Below are 22672 nucleotides of genomic sequence, written 5' to 3'. Positions count from 1 at the left end.
TATCTGTTGACCGACAGAGGTCAAGATGATTAGTGTTATCAGGTGTTACCAAAATGGTATGCAAAGTTATGTGTATATGCATGAAGAGACGTACGACATCACTTCAATGTTTTTAAAAAAGGTTAAGGATTTATTTCCTAATTTTAGGCCAGAGCTTGGACTTGGAATGAATATGACTAAAAACATCCTTGCATCACCATATTCAACTTGGATAATTATAACTAAGTGGAAATGGCTATTTGGACCATATTACAAATATTGGAGCTTCTTACAAGCCCGTTACATTATTTGACCTTTTACGTCAAAAGCTATTAGAACATAAAGGTAGTTTGTCTGTTCCATGCTATATGTGTTCACAGACCTCACTTGATTAAGCTACGTGGTTCAGTACCTCAAGTACCTGATTTTAAGAAACTAGTTTAGATTTAGGTTCTTTTCACACTATTTTGGTACATAACCGATAGCACTATTCAAAATGATCTCTGTCGGTCATTAGATATTAAGGGCGATGAAGGCGATGTTGTATGTCCTTTCACACAATTACATTAAGCCTGTCGTACTACTTTGACCCTTTTCTGGTCAATAGCACTTAGAATTTAATATAGTAACTTTTCACGCTTATCCAAGTGTAGTCATCAAATACTATCGCCGACCCCAAGTAATTGAAAAATGGGTTATTCATCCCCCATATTTTTAGCCTGCTTCTAGCTGACGGTATTTTGTCTGTCCTGCGTGCATGCATTTTGACCATCCGTGGAATTTACTATTCCTCATATATAGTCTCAGCCTATCCACGTTCTATAGTTCTATAAAATTGTCCTTGAGCTAGGACCTTATACATACACACGCATTAACTTCCTGTGCCTTTGACCTGGTCATCAGATCACTTTCGTAACACATTTTATGCCAATCACATGGAAGAAGACAGATTTCTCAATTTGCACATGGACATTCTTTTCTGACATTCTCACAGCCTAGCTGCCGGCGCCACCTCAGTTTACCTGAGAGCCCGCGGCCCCTGAACATTGGCTGGAGTAAGGAAGCACGCTTCTGACGTTTGAGCTAAGTGCAGCTCTTTACATGGTACACAAGTACCGTTTATTTTACATTTTATGCGAATCTTTTGTCCTTTTGGGCATTCTGTATTAATGTTGGACCAAGCCTCTTTAGGGAGTTTGTAGTTTTAATGTGTTCCGAAGAAGGCGTGGTTATCCGCGCTGAAACCTTTGCCAACATCCGGTTTCTATTTGCAGTCGAGGCAGATTCTTTATAATCATTAAATTATTCATGATTGTTGATGCACTGCAGTGTTAAAAGTTCTCAAGCTCCTCAGTTTGCCTCACAAGGGCTGAGTGCACTCCGCTTGCCAAAAGCGCTCAGCAGACCAGATGGTCACCCATCCAAGTGCTAGCCCAGCTCAACGGTGCTCAACTTCAGTCATCTGATGGGAAGGCCGTTAATTACCAGTAAAGAAATCCTAAATTTCAACTTCCACATCTGTCAGACTGATTATGACGCATCTCAGTACGGCATCATCTTCCTCTACCATACTAGCAATTCTTGCTTTCATCACACACACACACACACAAACACACAGGGGGGGGGGATATCATCTCCTGGTTCCCTGTCAAATCTGACTGTTTGTTGAATGTAGGCGGGTGTCTTGGTATTGTTGTATGTGTATGCTCTGAAGTATGGGAATTCGGTTAAGCTTTAATGTTCAACTTATTGTTAACGTATCTTTCTACTACTCAGCACTTCCTTCATATGATCAGTGGTTACTAATTCTCACACACTTGTTTGTATTCCACTCAGAATTTTCCTATGTCTTTGTAAATAATAACCACAGCAGTTTACATTGATGGATTACATACATATCTGTATTTTTCATTTCTCTACAATTTTGTGAGAAACTACAAGTGAATGTCCATTCCCATTATGAAGCAATTACACATATCTAAACTACAATGATTGATGTATGTTTCTGACAAGAAAATCAGTTATGGTTTTCCTGCTCTAACTATATATTGTCTTGTTTCTTCAACCTTTCCTTTCCCTTTTGCCAAATGAGGGTATCTTGGATCTGCAAGTGAGCAAAGTTTTTAGATTTAGTGTGTATGTTTATCAACATGCTGCCACTTGTCTTCCCTTTTCTACATAAATTCTTAAGACATCAGACATAGACAACAGTACATAATGGTAACCTTTGGTGTTTTATTCTTCTCAAATAATTTGTCTCTGTATAGCTTTGGTGGACAAGAGCCAGTTCTCTCTCTCTCTCTCTGTTTTTCCATCAGTCCTGTGACTGGTTTGATGAGGTCAACCATGGCTTCCTGTCCTGTGCCAACTGCTTCATCTCAGATTAGTACTTATACCCACCATCCTCAATTATTATTTGTGGGATGTATTGTAATCTTTGTCTTCCCTTAGAGTTTTTATCCTCTACAGTTCTCTCTAGTACCATGGAAGTTATTTCCTGATGTATTAACATGTGTCTTATCGTTCTGTCCCTTCTTCTTGTGAGAGTTTTCCATGTCTTTTTTCCCTCATCTGTTTGGTAGAGATGTCCTGATTTCTAATCGCATATGTCCATGTAATTTTCATCATACTTCTGTAGCACCACATCTCAAACAGTTCAATTCTTTTCTTTTGCAATCTGCCCACAGTTCATGATTCACTTCTGCATTATGCTATGCTCTGGATGTACATTCTCATTTTTTTCTCAAATTAAGGCTGATGTTTGTTACTACTATATTTCGTTTTAGCCGGAAATGTCTTCTTTTCCTGTGCTAATATGCTTTTAATGTAGCCCTTGCTTCAACTGCCCTGTGCTATTTTGCTTCCAAGGTAGCAGAATTCCTCAAGTTCTTGGTCCCCAATATTGTTGTTAAGTTTATCACTAATCTCATTTCTGCTGCTTCTCATTACTTTCCATATTCTGTGCTCAGAAGACTTCTTTCCATTCAGTATGTCCTGTAATTCTTCCTCACATACACTGAGGATAGCATCGTCATGAGTGAATTTTATCATTGATGTTCTTTCACCCTCAATTTTAATCCTATTTTTATTTCCATGATTGCTTCCCCAATGTACAGATAGAAGATTGGACTGCATCCCTGTCTTACACCCTACAGAATCCAAGAACTTGTTCTTGGTCACAATTTTAATGTTCCTTCTTGGTTATTATACATGTTATACATTACCCATCTTTCCTTATAACATACACCTACTTCTCTGAGAATTTTGAGCCCCTTCAGCATTTTAAATTGTCAGACATTTTTACCACCTATTAATCATTCATTCTAAGAAGACTCTCAGTTCGTTGGTTGGTGGAAGTAGCTGTATCATTTGAAATCAAGTAACTTTGGTTGGTACTGATAGCATACAGAAGTCGTCTGAGCTAATTGACCTTAGTGGGCAGAAGACACTTTTTTTAGTGCATCTACGTGTTCATAAATAACATTATATCATTAGTTACAAATGCTGGGAAGGGATGATCTTTATATAAGGTCATAATCATTGGGCAAAGTTAACATGGGAATGATGTGGCTTCAATAATGTCAGTGTGCTAGTGACCAGAAACAATTGAATATTGGTCCAAAGTTATTCATAGTCTTCTGTCTTCTATTGAAGCAGATACTCCTGTTAGCCACCACATCAAGAAACTTCTTAGAGTGAAAAATTAATACAGAAAACACTCAAGTATTTTGCTCACCCTATGGAGCTATCCTAGATTTGCCCCCTTCAGCCATAATTTTTTAGTAATTTACTATTGTCTGCATCATGTAGAAAGGCAGACCAACTACAACTAAGTGGCAAGAATCTCTCCCCTGCATGCTATGCTGTTGCTGTACTTTGTGACAATGCAGTTTCATTCACAGAGCGATCAAATTATTTATTCAAATGTCGATGTTTTTTTCTTGTAGCAGTGTAGCTTTGAATGTTTATCTCTAAATGTGTTAGCGTGATTTCCAAATGAGTACGTCATGTGACGCCGATAAATGTGAAGGGCTTCGCAAGAAGGCAATGAGGCTTTTTTACCGCATTTTAAACATTTTCAAATGTGCAACTGAAAACGGGATTCCTATTGTTGACATTCTGAAGACACAAGAACAAACAGTAGAAGCATGAGTCAGCAAGAGAAGTATACACAGAATAGTAAATGAATGTGTCAACTGTATAAACATCAGGAAAAATTAGTTTCATGTTGCATGAGACCTATATCACAAATATGGCTTTGACAAGGATGTTTTAAGGCATTTCATGTTTGAAATGCATATAGATAGAAAATATCTGACATTACAAAACCTTGTTATCTGTCGAGATCTCAGTAGTTTTCAGCATTACCTGACAGCATTTTTTCGAGCTATTCAAATAAAATTGTTTGTTGTTTACTTGTCCCATGGATCATAAATACAGTGTCTCATTGTAATATTGGACGAGCTAGTTTGCACTATGATACTTGTTAACAGCAAAAAATATGACAACGTACTGACGATTTACGTAATAGTCTTTTGCATGAGTCTTTGCTACCAGTAATCCTTCTTTATTCACAGTGATTTACATTGAACTACAATCACACATCCACACACATGCATTATAAAATTACACATTTTTTTAAAATTCAGTGGAGTAGAAGCAGTTGTCAAGGAAATATAATGATTTCCGTTTGTGTTTGATGTTATTTTTGTTGTGTACTACATTTCTACATATAATCCAGTCCAATCTGCACTAAAATGGAAAATATTGTAACCAGTTTCGATGATCTTGTCATTAGACACTCACCTTTTTAAGAAAAACAGTACTTGATATTTTTACAAAACTGCAGCAGCTGCTTTCACCTTCTGATGTGACACAGAAGCTGTAGAGCAATGAATGCAATGTTGTCAGCAAGTCTCTCATGTAGCAACTGATCAATATTGGTTTTAAAAATTATTATTATTCTCTTAGATCTGAATGTATTAAATGATGTACTGTTGGCAAATGAACCTGTCCTCCACAGCAACACAGTCCAGCAACCCAGATGTTGTTTGCCCACTCTGTGCCCCATCCCGTCCATGCTTTCCTATCACTTTGGCTCTCTGCATGGAAGTGCCTTCCTACATTATGTGGACTATAATTAGGGTGGCTGCAAGGAAAAAAACATTTTGTCTCATAGCAGAGGACCATAATTGTTATTGCATTGGCTTTCTCAGTGCCACTTTTCATTTTTTTATATTCACCTGGTATATGAATTGTATTATATGTTGATAAGTGGAGTCGTTTATTCATAAAAAATCAGCTATGATGGAAAATGAATTGACTTCTCACAGCAGTTTCTGAATTTTACCATACAGGTTCTTCTTTGCCCATTTTCTCCTAAAGGCCAGAGCACATAACTGTAACTAAATTTAGCTTTTACCAGGTGCAGCTTTAATACATTTTGCATTGTTTGCACATGCAGATATCAATGAGTGTGAGGATCACACAGGCAACTGTCCCCCACCTGGAACATGTATCAACACACTTGGCAGCTTCAAGTGCATTTGTCCGAGAGGCTTCAAACTTGATTCTACTGGAACCTTCTGCACAGACTCTGATGAATGCACTGATGACATGAAGTGTCAGCATGGATGCCAGGTAACAATTTGAATGAATTTCGTTTATATACTGATAATTTATTTTTATAATGTTTTTATTACAGAATGCAAATACAAATACAGAATTTTAGACAAATCTGTTATTATTATTATTATTATTATTGTTGTTGTTGTTGTTGTTGTTGTTGTTAAATAAACAGTATGTATAAATTTATAGCTTACTCTTTGTTTCTATTAATGTACAGAATGTTAGTGCTAACATCATACAAGTAAACCATTTGAAACCAGTCCTCAGCATTTCAATGAATATAGGAACATTTCCTTTAGATATTGTCATACTCGATTAGTCACAGCAGTCAACACTTATCAGAATACCTTTTTCACTAATTGCAGTGAGACCCCTACACCTCATGGGAATGGCATACAATTCAAACATTTGCTTAAGATTCGCATATACAAGAAATATTTTTAAAATCCTAACACCTTTTGAGATATCAAATAGGTTGTTAATAATTGTATGAAAGAAAAACTCATTTGAGAAAACTGTAAAATAACAGAGAGAGAATGACTTCAGTAGGTGAAACTGTCATATTAGCAGTAAACACATTGAAAAATAAAGAACTTGATTAGCTTTCAGAACTATTAGTTTGTTCCTCAGGGAGCAAAGAAAGATAGGTTGGGGAAGATTAGAAAGGAGAGGTAGGTCACTTAGCCCCCAGGATTAGGAGGATAAGTACAAGAGCAAACAAAGAACAGGCTATGCTTTGTCTGTTCGCCTAGTCATGAATTTGAGTACTTATCTTTGCCACAGATTAAAAGAAGGAAAATTATTGTTTTAATCCCACTGATGACGTAGTTCAGAAATCCAAGCAACAATTGGACAACAAAGGAAACCAGAAATATCATTACACACATATTGTGCAGATGAAAACAAGAGCGAAATGAGGTTAACATCCCAGCATGTGCCTGTGTTTAATGTATAACTGCTGGAAGTTTCATTTTGTATGTCTGCTAGTTATTGCTCAGTGCTGTATTGAGTAGAACATTGTGTCACACAGTCTGCGAATTTCGAGATGGCAGAGTTAGAGGAGCAATGCGTCTGCATTAAATTTTGTGTGATACTCAAGGAAACCTATATAGAGGCACACTAAATAATGCAGGAAGCCTATGGTGATGAGTGCTTAAGCCATACTTGGTGTTATGAATGGTTCACCCAGTTTAAAAATGGCTGGATGAAAGTTGAAGATGACCGTCGTGTAGGACACCCTTTGACATCTATAGATAACGCTCGTGTCAGTAACGTTAATGAAATTGTGCATGCCAATCGAAGACTAACTGCCCAAGAGATTGCAGAAAAAGTAACATTCAAGTTGGATCGTGTTATGAAATCCAGACACAGCATCTTGAAATGCATCATGTTGCTGCCAAGTTCGTCTCGCGGCTCGAGTCAAGACCTTCACCTCACAATCTGTGAAGAGCTTTTGGATCACGCAAATGAGAACGAGATGTTCCTGAAGAGAATCACAACTGGTGATGAGACATGGGTTTACAGTTATGATGTTGAGACCAAGGTTCAGTCTTCATAGTGGGTCAGCAAAGATTCTCCAAGACTGAAAAAAGCTGGTCAGGTCAGGGCAAATGTCCAAGCCAACCTGATAGTTTTCTTTGACTTTGAAGGATTAGTTTATCATGAATTCATGCCACAGGGCCAACCTTTAATCAATGGTACTCTCGGGATGTGCTGCTATGTCTGCGAGAAAATGTGAGAAGGAAACGGCCCGAAATGTGGCAAGACAATTCATGGCTCTTGCATGATGATAACGCACCTGCACATTCATCGCTGATGGCGCATGACTATTGCACAAAAAATGAAATCACTCTGCTGCCTCATCCTCTGTACTCTCCAGATGTGGCCCCTATGGACTTTTTTTATTTTAAAAGTTGAAAACCCTATTTAAAGATTTCCCACATTAGATTAGATAAAAAGAAAATTCATAAACGGTGCTTCACACGATCCAGCAAGTGTACCAAGGATGCTTCTGGAAGTGGAAAAGGTATTGGGAGTAGTGTCTCAATTGGGGAGGAGAGTATTTCGAAGGAGACCATGCACAATAATTGAAAGGTAAGTGTAGAAAAATTTTGTGGACAAAGTTCTGGAAGCCAAGGCAGTTAATGTGTTAACAGTTAGGGAACAACAGAGTGAAAATAAAGCACAGATGAGGCTCAAAATGGCAGGAGCAAATACAGTTATCAAATGGCAGAGAAGGCGCAACGATAGGCGAAGGGGTAGCAAGAAATAGAGATAGAGAAAGATAAACAGGGAAAATAAATAAATGGGAAAATAATAGAGGAAGAGAAGTGGGAAAGTAGCGAATGATGGGAGAAATTAGAGTATGTTAAGTCAAGATGGATGGTGTAAATCAGACACGGAATAAAAATAGTTCCCAATGACAAAGTTCTGTGTACTGGGAAGAAGAATCCAAATAGTCTATAAGTGAAATGTACTGCAGAAGATGATAGTGTCTGCCAAGTGTTTACACTCCATTTGCAACCATTTCTCCAAATTAACACCCTAGTTGTCATCATGAGACCATCAAATGTGTATAATGTACTTGAACATCAACTGGTATACATTTTGTATAATGTTCTAACAGCTCTGCTGCTGAATGGTTATGTTTTCTTGGCACAATAATTTGGCATCATAGTTCTTTGGCATCAGTGAGTGTTCCCTGAGATACTAAAACATTAAGGGGACTATTCTTTCTCTTAATACCTGCTGCGGTCCTAGCTTCAAGTGTGAGGTATTCTGTCCATTCCTAAGCATCTGTTCCCTGTTCAGCGTATTTATTTATTTATTCCATGTGATCTGATGGTACACAGTGTGTTGCAGATGTCAGAAAATATCAGTTAACATTGTTAACATATATTAGCATATAGTATCCTAATGTATTATTTTGCAAAGATTGTTTAAGTTTACTTCACTCCAATTGCTCAATGTTTTCAATTTAACATAAATAGCAAGATTATTGTTCTAAGTATTTATTTATAGAGTAAAAACAGTAAGACAACAAATATGACTTCACGGCTTTGCTAAATTTAATGTTGTCCTCGATGGACTTAACACCACTTCTTACCACTAGCCTAGCAGCTGCCGATGAGAGGCAGGGAGGCATGAGAAGTGGTTTGTTTGGATCTGATTTGAGACTGTAGATGCAGTGGCCAGAGATGGCGGTCATGTACGCATGAGTTGTCTGAGTGATTGTGTGAATGTGTGTGTGTGCTCTCATTTTCTGACAAAAGCTATGGCTGAAAATTTACTTGTGAGAATGTAACAGTCTTTCCTACGTGCCTGTCTGTGGCCCAGCAATTATCTTTAAGGTGAGTTGCTACCTATCCTCGTTATTATTGATTCTCAGAGTATTTGAACAAATTATCTGTTGCAAGGATTGTTTACCGTGGTCTTATTTCATCAACTTGTTGTCTGTGGCTCGTGAATAGCTGGCCACACAAGTGGATTTCTGCAACAGGCCAAAACTAATGTGCAGGCCCTGCCCGTCGGATCTAGTTTTGCCCATCTACCCACAGGCAGGTGTGTTTGTGTGTGGCATAATGCAGCAGATTTTCATGGTTTATCCATGGACCCAGGACTGTACGCTATGTACTTCTATATTCCTCAAAAGGAAAAATCACAAAATACCTGTAAAATAATAGATATAACACTATGGGTAATAACTGACAATAACAAACATAACAGAAACAACAATTTATTGGTGGTCACCTACAGTGTTGCTTTATGTAGTTCTTCCCCACGTTATAGATTTCTTTTAAGAGGTGTTGTCCTCGATGGACTTAAATTTAGTGGGAAGATTGTTGAACAGTTGGAAGCTCTTGTGGAAAGCTCCCTTTTTACACAGTTGAATGTTTATACGTAAAACATGCAGATTTGAGTTTTTCCTGGTGTTGTGTTTGTGTATTTCATTATTTTTTATGACTCTGGAGTCAGTTGGCACTACGTGGTTTCTGACAATTATTTTGAGTCTCGAGAATGTATAGGCAAGGCAGTGTAAGAATTTCCAACTTTCTGAAGATGGGTTTGCAGAAGTTTCTGGGTTTGTTCCCAGTAATAATCCTCATTACTCTCTTCTGGATTTTGAATGTGCTCAGGGCAGTTGGAGAATTTCTCCAGAACATGACACCATATTTTAGGTGGGCTTGTATGTAAGCGTAGTACGCGCTGGTAAATTGTTTTCAGGCTAGCACATCATTTCAGTACACTCAATGCATAACAGCCAGTACTAATTCTGGCATTTACCTTTCCTGTATGTGTATTCCATTTCAGGTTATCTTCAACCCACAGGCCCAAGAATTTGAAAACTATGTCAGTATCTATTGGCTGGTTATTTACAGTAACAAGTGGTTGAGAGGAATTTGCATTTTGTGTTGTTGAAAGTTCATAGAAGCTGTCTTTTTGGTGTTGATAGTTAATCTGTTTATTTTAGCCCAGTTGCGGAGTTGTTCAGTTACCAAGTTCACAGCTTTTTGCACAGCCTCTGTATTCTCCCCTTTGAGGAGTACGGTACAGCACAGTACAGTTGTGTTTTGCACAGCCTCTGTATTCTCGCCTTTGAGGAGTACAGTTGTGTAATCAGCAAATATTATTGTTTTGTGTGCATCTACATTCAGTCTCAAGTCATTAATATACAGGAGGAAAAGTAGAGATCCCAATACTGAGCCCTGTGGTGCACCTTGCTTTATAGTTTCATTACTCGATAGGATTTCGGTTATTGAGTTGGTTTGTCTGTTAGTGTATTTCATGCTGACTTTCTGCGTCCGATTGGTTAGGAATGAAGCAATCCAATTGTTTGCAATTCCTCTGATACCATAGTGTTCAATTTTTTCCAGCAATATTTTGTGGTCAACAGTGTCAAAAGCCTTTGACAGATCCAGAAATATGCCTGTTATCGGTTGTTTTTTATCCAAAAGATCTAATAGCATATTTATGCAATCATATGCTGCAGTTTCAATAGATTTGTTTCTTCTGAACCCATGTTGAGCTAAAGTTAGTAAACCTTTTTATCCCCCTTCAATGAAGTCTATCAGTTTTTTGTACATTATTTTTTCAATAACTCTAGAAAAGCAGGATGAGAATGAGATAGGCCTATAGTTATTCATATCTGTATTATTGTATTATCACCTTTTTTGAAGACAGGAATTACTTTAGAAAGTTTCAGAGCATCAGGGAAAGTACCTGCCTGGAAAAAACAGTCACAGAGGTGAGTTAATGGTTCAGCAATTGTGTGTACGCAATTTTTGGTTAGTGCTGCTGGGATACCATCAATTCCAGGTGAATATGAATTTTTTAACTCTCTGAGGGCTTTTGTAACGCCATTTTCAATTACTTTGGTAATGAAAATTGACTCTGCACATGTGTGATATTTTTGGTTTGCTGGTTGGTAGTTTGTGTTAGGATTATTTTTGACCAATTTTTCATTTATGCTCTTAAAGAAATTGTTGAAAGAGTTCACCACATCTTCGGGATTAGTTAGAGATTCATTGCTGGGTTTGATTTCTATGTTCATGTGTGTAGCTTTCATTTCCCCCCTTTCCCTTTTTATGATATTCCACATTGCTTTTACTTTAGTGCTGGATTTGTCAATGTACTCATCATTTTGCATCCTTTTTGCCTGTGTTATCACTCTTCTTAGGATACATGTGTAGTTTTTATAGCATTCTGTTAGTTGGGGGAGTCACTACTTTGTTTACATAACGTGTGGAGTATTCTTTTATGTTTGCAAGAGATTTTTATAGCTGGTGTAATCCAAGTATTGTTTCTCTTATTATTATTATTATTATTATTATTATTATTATTATTATTATTATTTATTCTTATTTTGTGGAAAAGCCTCTTCAAAGTGGTGGATCATTTTGTCAAATAATATGTTGAATTTCATGTTGACATCATTGGCTGCGACCATCTCTGTCCACTTTTCTTTACTAAGGACGGCATTTAGCTTGTTCAAGTTATCGTGAGTGAAAAACCTTCGTAAAGTTTTAGGTGGGACTGGGTTTGAGGTACCTTTGCTAACACCGACCTTTATAATGACAGCTTGGTGGTTGCTGAATCCTGCATTGTATATTCTAGTGTTGGGTTAAGTTTATTTCTGTTTGCAAAAATTTGATCTAGAGCTGCCTTGGATGTGGGTGTTATTCCAGTGGGCTCGTTTGCAAGGCCATGCAGATTATAAGTTTTTGCAATGTTAATCAATGTCTCCCTGTTTCTGTTGTGGGTGAGAAATTTCTATATTAGTCACCACTTATAATTACATCCTGTTTCCACTGACTTATTTTGGTTAGAAACAAGTCCATTTGTAGCAGAAAATCATTAATACTACTGCAGGGGGGACAGTAAATTGTAGCTACAACTAGATTTAGATCTGTAAGCTTTATGGCTGCACAATCAAAGATCTTGTCTGTTCCTATTTTGTTTATGGTAGGAAGTGGGCTATATTCGATGTGTTGTTTTATGAAGATGGCAACCCCACCATGTCCATCATTTGATCTGGAGTAGTGTTCACACAGTTTGAAATTTGGTAGTGAGATTAACTTAACTACATCAGTGTAGAGCCAGTGCTCTGCTAGGCATACTACTGAGATATCACAGAGTTCACTGGTCAGCAAAATGCTTAAGTCATCAGTTTTGTTGCTTAAGGATTGGACATTGTGATAATAGATTTTTAGGTCTGAGTGGGGTTTACTCAGGGGGCTCGAAGTCATATTTACTATGTCACTGACTTGTAGTTTAAATTGTGCTGTATTCCAGATGTGCTGACTTCCGAGTAGTTGTGCTGGTTTTGTTGGTCATCCTAGGCAGCCGACTCATCTTCCAGGTGGTCTACATCTACATCTACATGTATACTCCGCAAGCCACCCAATGGTGTGTGGCGGAGGGCACTTTACATGCCACTGTCATTACCTCCCTTTCCTGTTCCAGTCACGTATGGTTCGCGGGAAGAACGAATGCCGGAAAGCCTCCGTGCGCACTCAAATCTCTCTAATTTTACATTTGTGATCTCCTCTGGAGGTATAAGTAGGGGGAAGCAATATATTCAATAACTCATCCAGAAACGCACCCTCTCGAAACCTGGACAGCAAGCTACACCGCGATGCAGAGCGCCTCTCTTGCAGAGTCTGCCACTTGAGTTTGCTAAACATCTCCGTAACGCTATCACGGTTACCAAATAACCCTGTGACAAAACGCGCCACTCTTCTTTGGATCTTTTCTATGTCCTCCGTCAACCCAACCTGTTACGGATCCCACACTGATGAGCAATACTCAAGTATAGGTCGAACGAGTGTTTTGTAAGCTACCTCCTTTGTTGAGGGACTACATTTTCTAACGACTCTCCCAATGAATCTCAACCTGGTGCCCGCCCTACCAACAATTAATTTTATATGATCATTCCACTTCAAATCGTTCCGCACACATACTCCCAGATATTTTACAGAAGTAATTGCTACCAATGTTTGTTAAGCTATCATATAATCATACAATAAAGGATCCTTCTTTCTATGTATTCGCAATACATTACATTTGTCTATGTTAAGGGTCAGTTGCCACTCCCTGCACCAAGTGCCTATCCGCTGCAGATCTTCCTGCATTTCGCTGCGATTTTCTAACGCTGCAACTTCTCTGTATACTACAGCATCATCCACGAAAAGCCTCATGGAACTTCCGACACTATCTACTAGGTCATTTATATACGAGGGCTATCCACAAAGTACATTACGTTTTGGAATTAAAAATAAATAAAGTATTGGAATTTTTTTTATTATATACAGATGAAAGCCACACTTAAATACTACTTTTCTACATAGTTGCCATTTAAATCAAGGCACTTATCATAGCGATGGACGAGCTTGGAAATTCCTTCATCGTAAAATTCGGCCGCCTGCACTTTCAACCACGTGGTTACCTCCTTTGGGACAGAAAAGGTGTGATTTTTGTGGATTTCCTGGAAAGAGGCACTACAGTAAGCTCTCAAAGGTATTGCTAAACTCTGCACAACCTCAGAAGAGCAATACAAAACAAGCGCAGGGGAAAGTTGGGCTCAAAGATCTTGCTGATTCACGACAACGCCCGGGCCCACACGGCAAATGCCACTCGTGAAGTTCTCGAATCTTTTAAGTGGGAGTTGTTTCCTCATCCGCCGTACAGTCCCGACCTGGCACCGAGCAACTTCCACTTATTCCTAGCAATGAAGATGTGGTTGGCTATGCAGCGTTTTGATGACGACCCACAGCTTCAAGAAGAGGTAACAACGTGGTTGAAGGCACAGGTGGCCGAATTTTACGACGAAGGAATTTCCAAGCTTGTCCATCGCTACGATAAGTGCCTTAATTTAAATGGCAACAATGTAGAAAAGTAGTATTTAAGTGTGGCTTTCATCTGCATGTAATAAAAAAAATTTCCAATACTTTATTTATTTTTAATTCCAAAACGTAATGTACTTTGTGGATAGCCCTCGTATATTGTGAAAAGCAATGGTCCCATAACACTCCCCTGTGGCACGCCAGAGGTTACTTTAACGTCTGTAGACATCTCTCCATTGAGAACAACATGCTGTGTTCTGTTTGCTAGAAAGTCTTCAATCCAGCCACACAGCTGGTCTGATATTCCGTAGGCTCTTACTTTGTTTATCAGGTGACAGTGCGGAACTGTATCGAACGCCTTCCGGAAGTCAAGGAAAATGGCATCTACTTGGGAGCCTGTATCTAATATTTTCTGGGTCTCATGAACAAATAAAGCGAGTTGGGTCTCACACGACCGCTGTTTCCGGAATCCATGTTGATTCCTACAGAGTAGATTCTGGGTTTCCAGAAATGACTTGATGAGTGAGCAAAAAACATGTTCTAAAATTCTACAACAGATCGATGTCAGAGATATAGGCCTATAGTTTTGCGTATCTGCTCGATGACCCTTCTTGAAGACTGGGACTACCTGTGCTCTTTTCCAATCATTTCAAACCTTCTGTTCCTCTAGAGACTTGTGGTACATGGCTGTTAGAAGGTGGGGGCAAGTTCTTTCGCGTACTCTGTGTAGAATCGGATTGGTATCCCATCAGGTCCAGTGGACTTTCCTATGTTGAGTGATTTCAGTTGCTTTTCTATTCCTTGGACACTTATTTCGATGTCAGCCATTTTTTCATTTGTGTGAGGATGTAGAGAAGGAACTGCAGTGCGGTTTTCCTCTGTGAAACAGCTTTGGAAAAAGGTGTTTAGTATTTCATCTTTACGTGTGTCGTCCTCTGTTTCAAAGCCATCATCTTCCCGGAGTGTCTGGATATGCTGTTTTGAGCTACTTGCTGATTTAACGTAAGACCAGAACTTACTAGGATTTTCTGTCATGTCGGTACATAGAATTTTACTTTCGAATTCACTGAACGCTTCACGCATAGCCCTCCTTACACAAACTTTGACATCGTTTAGCTTCTGTTTGTCTGAGAGGTTTTGGCTGCGTTTAAATTTTCAGTGAAGCTCTCTTTGCTTTCGCAGTAGTTTCCTAACTTTGTTGTTGAACCACGGTGGGTTTTTCCGTCCCTCACAGTTTTACTCGGCACGTACCTCTCTAAAACGCATTTTACGATTGCCTTGAACTTTTTCCATAAACACTCAACATTGCCAGTGTCGGAACAGAAATTTTCATTTTGATCTGTTAGGTAGTCTCAAATCTGTCTTCTATTATTCTTACTAAACAGATAAACCTTCCTCCCTTTTTTTATATTCCTATTTACTTCCATATTCAACGATGCTGCATCTGCCTTATGATCAATGATTCCCTGTTCTGCACTTACAGAGTCGAAAAGTTCGCGTCTGTTTGTTATCAGTAGGTCCAAGATGTTATCTCCACGAGTCGGTTCTCTGTTTAATTGCTCGAGGTAATTTTCGGGTAATGCACTCAGTATAATGTCACTCAATGCTCTGTTCCTACCACCCGTCCTAAACATCTGAGTGTCCCAGTCTATATCTGGTAAATTGAAATCTCCACCTAAGACTATAACATGCTGAGGAAATTTATGTGAAATGTATTCCAGATTTCTCTCAGTTGTTCTGCCACTAATGCTGCTGAGTCAGGAGGTCGGTAAAAGGAGCCAATTATTAACCTAGCTCGGTTGTTGAGTGTAACCTCCATCCATAATAATTCACAGGAACTATCCACTTCTATTTCACTACAGGAGAAACTACTACTAACAGTGACAATCACGCCACCACCAATTGCATGCAATCTATCCTTTCTAAACACCATCTGTGCCTTTGTAAAAATTTCGGCAGAATTTATCTCTGGCGTCAGCCAGCTTTCCATACCTATAACGATTTCAGCTTCAGTGCTTTCTATCAGTGCTTGAAGTTCCGGTACTTTACCAATGCAGCTTCAACAGTTTACAATTACAATACTGATTGCTGCTTGGTCCCTGCATGCCCTGACTTTGCCCCACACCCTTTGAGGCTGTTGCCCTTTCTGTACTTGCCCGAGGCCATCTAACCTAAATAACCGCCCAGTCCACGTCACACAACCCCTGCTAGCCGTGTAGCCGCCTGCTGTGTGTAGTGGACCCCTGACCTATCCAGCGGAACCCGAAACCCCACCACCCTATGGCGCAAGTCGAGGAATCTGCAGCCCACACGGTTGCAGAACCGTCTCAGCCTCTGATTCAGACCGTCCACTCGGCTCTGTACCAAAGGTCCGCAGTCAGTCCTGTCAACGATGCTGCAGATGGTGAGCTCTGCTTTCATCCCGCTAGCGAGACTGGCAGTCTTCACCAAATCAGATATCCGCCGGAAGCCAGAGAGTATTTCCTCCGATCCATAGCGGCACACATCATTGGTGCCGACATGAGCGACCGCCTGCAGATGGGTACACACTGTACCCTTCATGGCATCCGGAAGGACCCTTTTCACATCTGGAATGACTCCCCCTGGTATGCACAATGAGTGCACTTTGGTTTTCTTCCCCTCTCTTGCTGCCATATGCCTAACGGGCCCCATTACGCGCCTGACGTTGGAGCTCCCAACTACCAGTAAGCCCACCCTCTGCGACCGCTCGGATATTGCAGACTGAGGGGCAACCTCTGGAACAGGATAAGCAGCCATGTCCGGCCGAAGATCAGCATCAGCTGGAGACAGAGCCTGAAACCGGTTCGTCAGACGAACTGGAGAGGCCTTTCGTTCAGCCCTCCGGAATGTCCTGAAAACTATCCACATGCACATCACACTGCTGAGGCATCACCTTGTCATATTGTAGGGCTGTCTCAATAATGTTAACCATCACATTATTGATCCTTTCAGGTTCTTGACCTTTGTGAGAGGTCAGTGGGTTTTTGTTTCGTCTCTGTGACTTCGTGACCCATTTGTGTAGTGTAGTTTGCACAGTATGGCCACTATTACTCTTTTTATGTACCATCTTGTTTGTCTTGATCCAATTGCTTATAAGCATCTGGTTATGGTTTCTGACTTTTGGTTTCTTATTGTTTCCCACAGTTGTCAGGAAGGCCGGTCTATTGCAGATATTCTCCTTGCCACATTTGTTTAGGTAGAAACCATGTGTTGTGAAGTGGTTTCTGGCTAGTCTCTCTATTTCAAAGTTCACAGCAATTCTTTTTTTGTATGCATGTTTTGCTAAATTCAGTGCTTGTATCAGGTGGAGGTTTGCAGTATTAATTTTACTATTTAAATTATGAACATCATATCTCCTGGGTATAGGATGGATAATGATATCCATTTTGTGACTTAGAGTGAGTATTGATTCCAATGGTTCTACCAAATGTTTCATCATTAGATCAATAGGTTTGTCTGTGTCATTAGAACCCCCTATTATAATCAAAGTATCATGTGTTCTGAAGCTTCTTGTCAAATTTTCTGCATTTTTTACCACCTCATTTAGTGGAGTGCCAGGTTTTTCTATGCTTTTTACCTGGTATGAGGGCCCTTGTTTGTTTTGCAGTATTTGAGCACAGTCTCTTCCATGACTGTCACTTAATATTGGCACTTTCATTTTTTCCACGATTTTCTTGCTGTGTAACGTTCTGGAATTTCTTATCGTTTTTCCTGCACTTATATTGGTGCTTAAGCAATTATGTTCACTGGCAGATTACTCATTAACTTTGTGGCAGATTGTTCACTTCGGGTTAATTTTTGCGTAATGCCATCCCCAACAGCAATGAGTGGTGTCCAGGTGGTGTTTCAGTGTCTGATTTCTATGTTTGCTGCCTGAACTGAACTTTCTAACACTGTTCTACTGATTAGGAAGCCTTGCAATCATCCGCAAATGAACCTGCATGTTTCTTACAATATGTAAATGAGACATTCGTCATATGGCCACACATGAACTTCCTGCAACACTTCAACACATGCTACCATATTATCAGGTGTAGAGGAGGATCAACAGCTTCCATTCTCATATGTCATCATGAATTGGAAGTCAGACAGTTCACTTGGTCTCAGTGTGTACTGAAACCCAATATGTGCTGACAATCTCCAGGCAGAGAAAAACGCTGTCCTGAGTGCCCCAGTCCACAGAGGACAAAGCTTATGAGAAAAGAGCCTTGCCTCTGAATTTCTTAATTCAAAACTCTTGACAAGAATGGGTACTCCAATCACCAGATTGTGAGAACACAGCAACGTGGAGTCACCACAAGAAAAGAGGAAGAAAAGCAGAAAAAGCAAAGGCAGCAGCATACTTCCCTGCTGCAGAAGCGATCTCGTAAAAAGTCACCAGGATCCTTAAAAAGAATGGCATGCTCACTGAACACGATAAGCAATGAACTCAAAACAGCTCAAAATGACTTTGGTTTATGCAAGCCAGAAATTTATAGCATTCTGTATCAGTGTGGTATCCCATATTTCAGACGAACAATTGGAACAGTGGAGATCCAATGTCGGGACCATGAACATTGCACATATCTGGCACAACCACACAAGTCAACTGTTGATGAACAGTGCATAGAATGTAATCACTCCGAGGATTACAGTACTACAAAAAAATCCTGAAACAGACTCTGAGGTTCTAGGACATTTTTATTAGAGAGGTGATTGAGATTAAGTTGGCAGAAAATATTATCAACATTGTAATTCTGTTGAAGACAGCAAATGACTTGTAAGAGCAGCTAAGTGGAATGGATTCTGTTGTAAAATTGTATCAGGCCATGCTGAGGGAGTTAGATTAGGAAATGACACACTATTTACTATTTGGGCACCAAAATAACTGATGATGATTGTAGTAGAGAGGATGTAAAATCATACTGGCCATAGAAGGAAAAGTGTTTCTGAAAAAGAGAAATTTGTTAATATCAAATTTAAATCTGCTTGCTACAAAGACTTTTCTGAAGGTATTACAGTGTAGCCTTGTATGAAAGTGGAACATGGACGATAAACTGTTCAGCCAAGAAGAAAATAGAAGCTCCTGAAGTGTGACGCTACAGAAGAATCCTGAGGATTAGTGGGTACATGAAGTAACTAGTGAGGAGGTAGGGGATCAAATTGGGGAAACATAAGATTCGTGGCACAACTTGACTAACAGAACTATCTCTTTACTCACATGAAATGTTGAGTGCTATCAACAAGGGATTTCAAATTGATTCTGTATTTATAGATTTACAGAAGGCTTTTGACACTGTAGAACACAAGCAGCATGTAGTGAAATTGTGTGCTTGTGGGATATCATCTCAGTTATGTCACTGGATTCGTGATTTCCTGTCGGGAGGTCACAGTTCATAGTAACTGACAGAAAGTCATAGAGTAAAACAGACGTAATTTCTAGTGTTCCCCAAGGAAGTGTTATAGGCCCTTTTCTGTTTCTTATGTATATAAACAATTTTTTTTGTGAATGATGCTGTCATTTATCATCGAGTAAAGATAAAAACAAATTGCAACATGATTTAGAAAAGATATCTGTATGGTGCAAAAAATGCCAGTTGACCTTAAATAACAAAAAGTGTGAGATCATCCACATAAGTGCTAAAAGGAATCTATTAAACTTCGATTGCACGATAAATCAGTCAGATCTAAAGGCCGTAAATTCAACTAATTAGGAATTACAATTATGAACAACTTAAATTGGAAAAGGAAAGTTGCCACTCACCATATAGAGGAGAAGCTGAGTCGCAGATAGGCACAACAAAAAGACTGTCACAAATATAGCTTTTGGCCAGGAAGGCCTTCATCAAAATTAGACGACAAATGCACACGTACACACTTACACAAACGCAACTCACAAACACATAACTGTAGTCTCAGGCAAATTTTGATGAAGGCCTTACCAATCGACAGCTATATTTGTGACAGTCTTTTTGTTGTGCCTATCTACGACCCAACATCTCCACTATATGGTGAGTGGCAACTTTCCTTTTCACAATACTGGTACATTCCATCCTGGATTTTCCATTGTTCAACTCGAATTGGAAATAGCACATAGAAAATGTTGTGGGAAAGGCTAACAAAACACTGCATTTTATTGGCAGGACACTTAGAAAATGTAACAGATTTACTAAAGAGACTGCCTATACTACACTTATCCGTCTTCTTTTGGAGTACTACTGTGCGGTGTTGGATCCTTACCAGATAGGATTGATGGAGTACATCAAGAAAGTCCAAAGAAAGGCAGCACATTTTGTAATATCACAAAATAGGGGAGAGAGTGTCACTGAAATGATATGGGATTTGGGGTGGACATCATTAAAACAGACTTTTTTGCTGCGGCAGATTCTTCTCATGAAATTTCAATCATCAGTTTTCTCCTCTGAATGCAAAAATATTTTGTTAACGCCAACCTACATAGGGAGAAATGATCATCATAATAAAATAAGGGAAATCAGAGCCTGCACAGAAAGATATGGGTGTTCGTTTTTTCCGGGCACTGTATGAGATTGGAATAATAAATAATTATTGTGAAGGTGTTTCTGTGAACCCTCTGCCAGTTACTTAAATGTGATTTTCTTTCGGAACAGTTACTATCATCATATAGTTAATAGGCTTCCAGGCCATTGACTTTCTTCTGTGTGTATGCGCACACTTTGCCCAAACTCTTATGTGAACAGTCACCTTAGTTGGCGCGAGTAATGAGTGAATGGGCAAATATCCTTTAGGAACATTACGAATGTACGTTGTGGACAGTTGGTAATGTGGATCTCACGGGAGGTGTGCAAGGGATAAGTCCCTGTAGTTGCGCTATCCTCTGTGCCCTCGGTGGCTCAGATGGATAGAGCGTCTGCCATGTAAGCAGGAGACCCTGGGTTCGAGTCCCAGACGGGGCACACACTTTCAGGTGTCCCCATTGAGGTATATCAACAACACCTGTTGGCAACTGATGGTTTTGATTAATAATCGTTATCTTTCTAGAGAAGCTGCATGGTCATCATTAGTATCTGTTCTTTCAGAATGGTTACTATCTTCATATTAAATGTGATTTGCAGAGTATCCATGTACATGTAGATGTAGAGGGAATAGGTTGATGGAAAACATCGTGAGGCATAAAGGTATCATCAGCTCTGTAATGGAGTGTGTGTGTGGGGGGGGGGGGGGGGGGGGGGGTAAAATGGTAGAGGGAGACCAAGGGATGAGTATGGTAAGCAGGTTCAAGTGGATGTAGGTTGCAGCAGTTATCAGAGATAAAGAAGATTGCACAGGATAGACTAGCGTGGAGTGCTACATCAGATCAGCCTTCGGGCTGAAGACCACAACAACACTACCCATCTCCTCAGTCACATTGCATTCATCTTAGTTATAGCAACAGTCACAAAAATAGATGGCTCAAGGTCACACAAATCTGCCACTTATATCTCACCCTGCAATGTTGCTATTTAAGGGACTGGCTAGATAATCATCACAGTCAACTATTTCCATGTTCTGTGAACTCGTTCTGCTTTACAGATAGTTAAAATGTAATATGTTAGCATCACCATAATTTCTTCAGAGGCTGTAGCTCTGAGTGTTCTCTTCGATTCAGCATGAAAGGAATATACAGGGGAAAGCAGATTTACTGAAATGGATTATTTTAATAAGGAGTGGTCTACAGGACCGTATTAAAATACTATGCTAGAGGAGAGTATCGTACTGTCAATAAAATTGTGCCTGCCTACAAAACAATATTTGAGTATGAGGGCTCAGAAACGTATATTATTTGCCTTCTAAAAGAAATCAGTTTTAAGTTTTTAAATTTATTATGAAATGAAGGGATATTGTCACCTTCAGAGCTACATTTTTGTGGACTGTACATTTATAGCATAGAAGGATAATAGACCTGTGGTTTATGTAAACAAAACTTGGGTTTCAGAAAACCAAATTAACTAATATATTTGGCAAGACTCCAAGGGAAATGGTAGCCATAAAGCACCTACAGGTACATCTGTATAGTGTATAAAGGTGTATGTGGGGACGGGTGCTGTGCTGAAAAGTCTGTAACAGCTGCAAATACAATCTCTTTAGTGGGCAGGGAATATCCTCGGTCCTATTAAGGACAGTTGGGTCACTGTATACATGTTGTTATTCAGTGTCTTGCATGGAGTGTCTCATTAATAAATTGCTCTTGTAGGTGGCACAATACAATAATGATGTCTCAGATATTTTCAAAATTAATTTTATAGTTTTCTTAACAACTTTCTCATTGTAAGTTTCCTCTTGTCTCTTCTCTGTTTCTGTCTCACTCTCGGAAGAGTTTTATGTTCCCATGATACAACGTGTATCAGGTAAGTCTATAAATTTTGAAAATTTTTATACTTTTTTCAGCCCAAATGTGATAGTTTTTCTGGCTTTTTCATAGGTTTGAATAAAAAAGTATTTGTACTGAAAATGTCTTGTTAAGTTCCTGCTTAGTTTTTTCATAATAAGTGGTGAGAATTTTTCTTTTAGAAGTACTCCCTCATTTACTAGGCTAAATATTGAGATGTCTAACTATTTTTATTTTTTGAATATAATAGAGGGAAACATTCCACGTAGGAAAAATATATCTAAAAAAAAAGATGATGAGACTTACCAAACAAAAGCGCTGGCAGGTCGATAGACACACAAACAAACACAAACATACACACAGACATATTCGTCTG

General features: G+C 39.2%; 1 protein-coding gene and 1 non-coding gene across 2 annotated transcripts in view; both read left to right on the top strand.

The window, feature by feature from the left end:
• LOC126094444 (fibrillin-2-like) overlaps positions 1-22672 on the top strand; it is a 354361-nt gene that overhangs the window by 294193 nt on the left and 37496 nt on the right. The window contains exon 40 of the mRNA XM_049908817.1: positions 5444-5619. Coding sequence (XP_049764774.1) covers positions 5444-5619 — 176 coding nt within the window. The remainder of the gene's footprint in view (positions 1-5443; positions 5620-22672) is intronic.
• Trnat-ugu (transfer RNA threonine (anticodon UGU)) lies at positions 20810-20884 on the top strand. Its single transcript has one exon. It is a non-coding gene; the product is annotated as a tRNA-Thr (tRNA).

Source organism: Schistocerca cancellata, chromosome 8 (genome assembly GCF_023864275.1).
Source record: "Schistocerca cancellata isolate TAMUIC-IGC-003103 chromosome 8, iqSchCanc2.1, whole genome shotgun sequence".
Taxonomy (NCBI): Eukaryota; Metazoa; Arthropoda; class Insecta; order Orthoptera; family Acrididae; genus Schistocerca; species Schistocerca cancellata.
The sequence above is the reverse complement of the archived record's forward strand: the minus strand, read 5'-3'. Positions and strand labels throughout refer to the sequence as shown.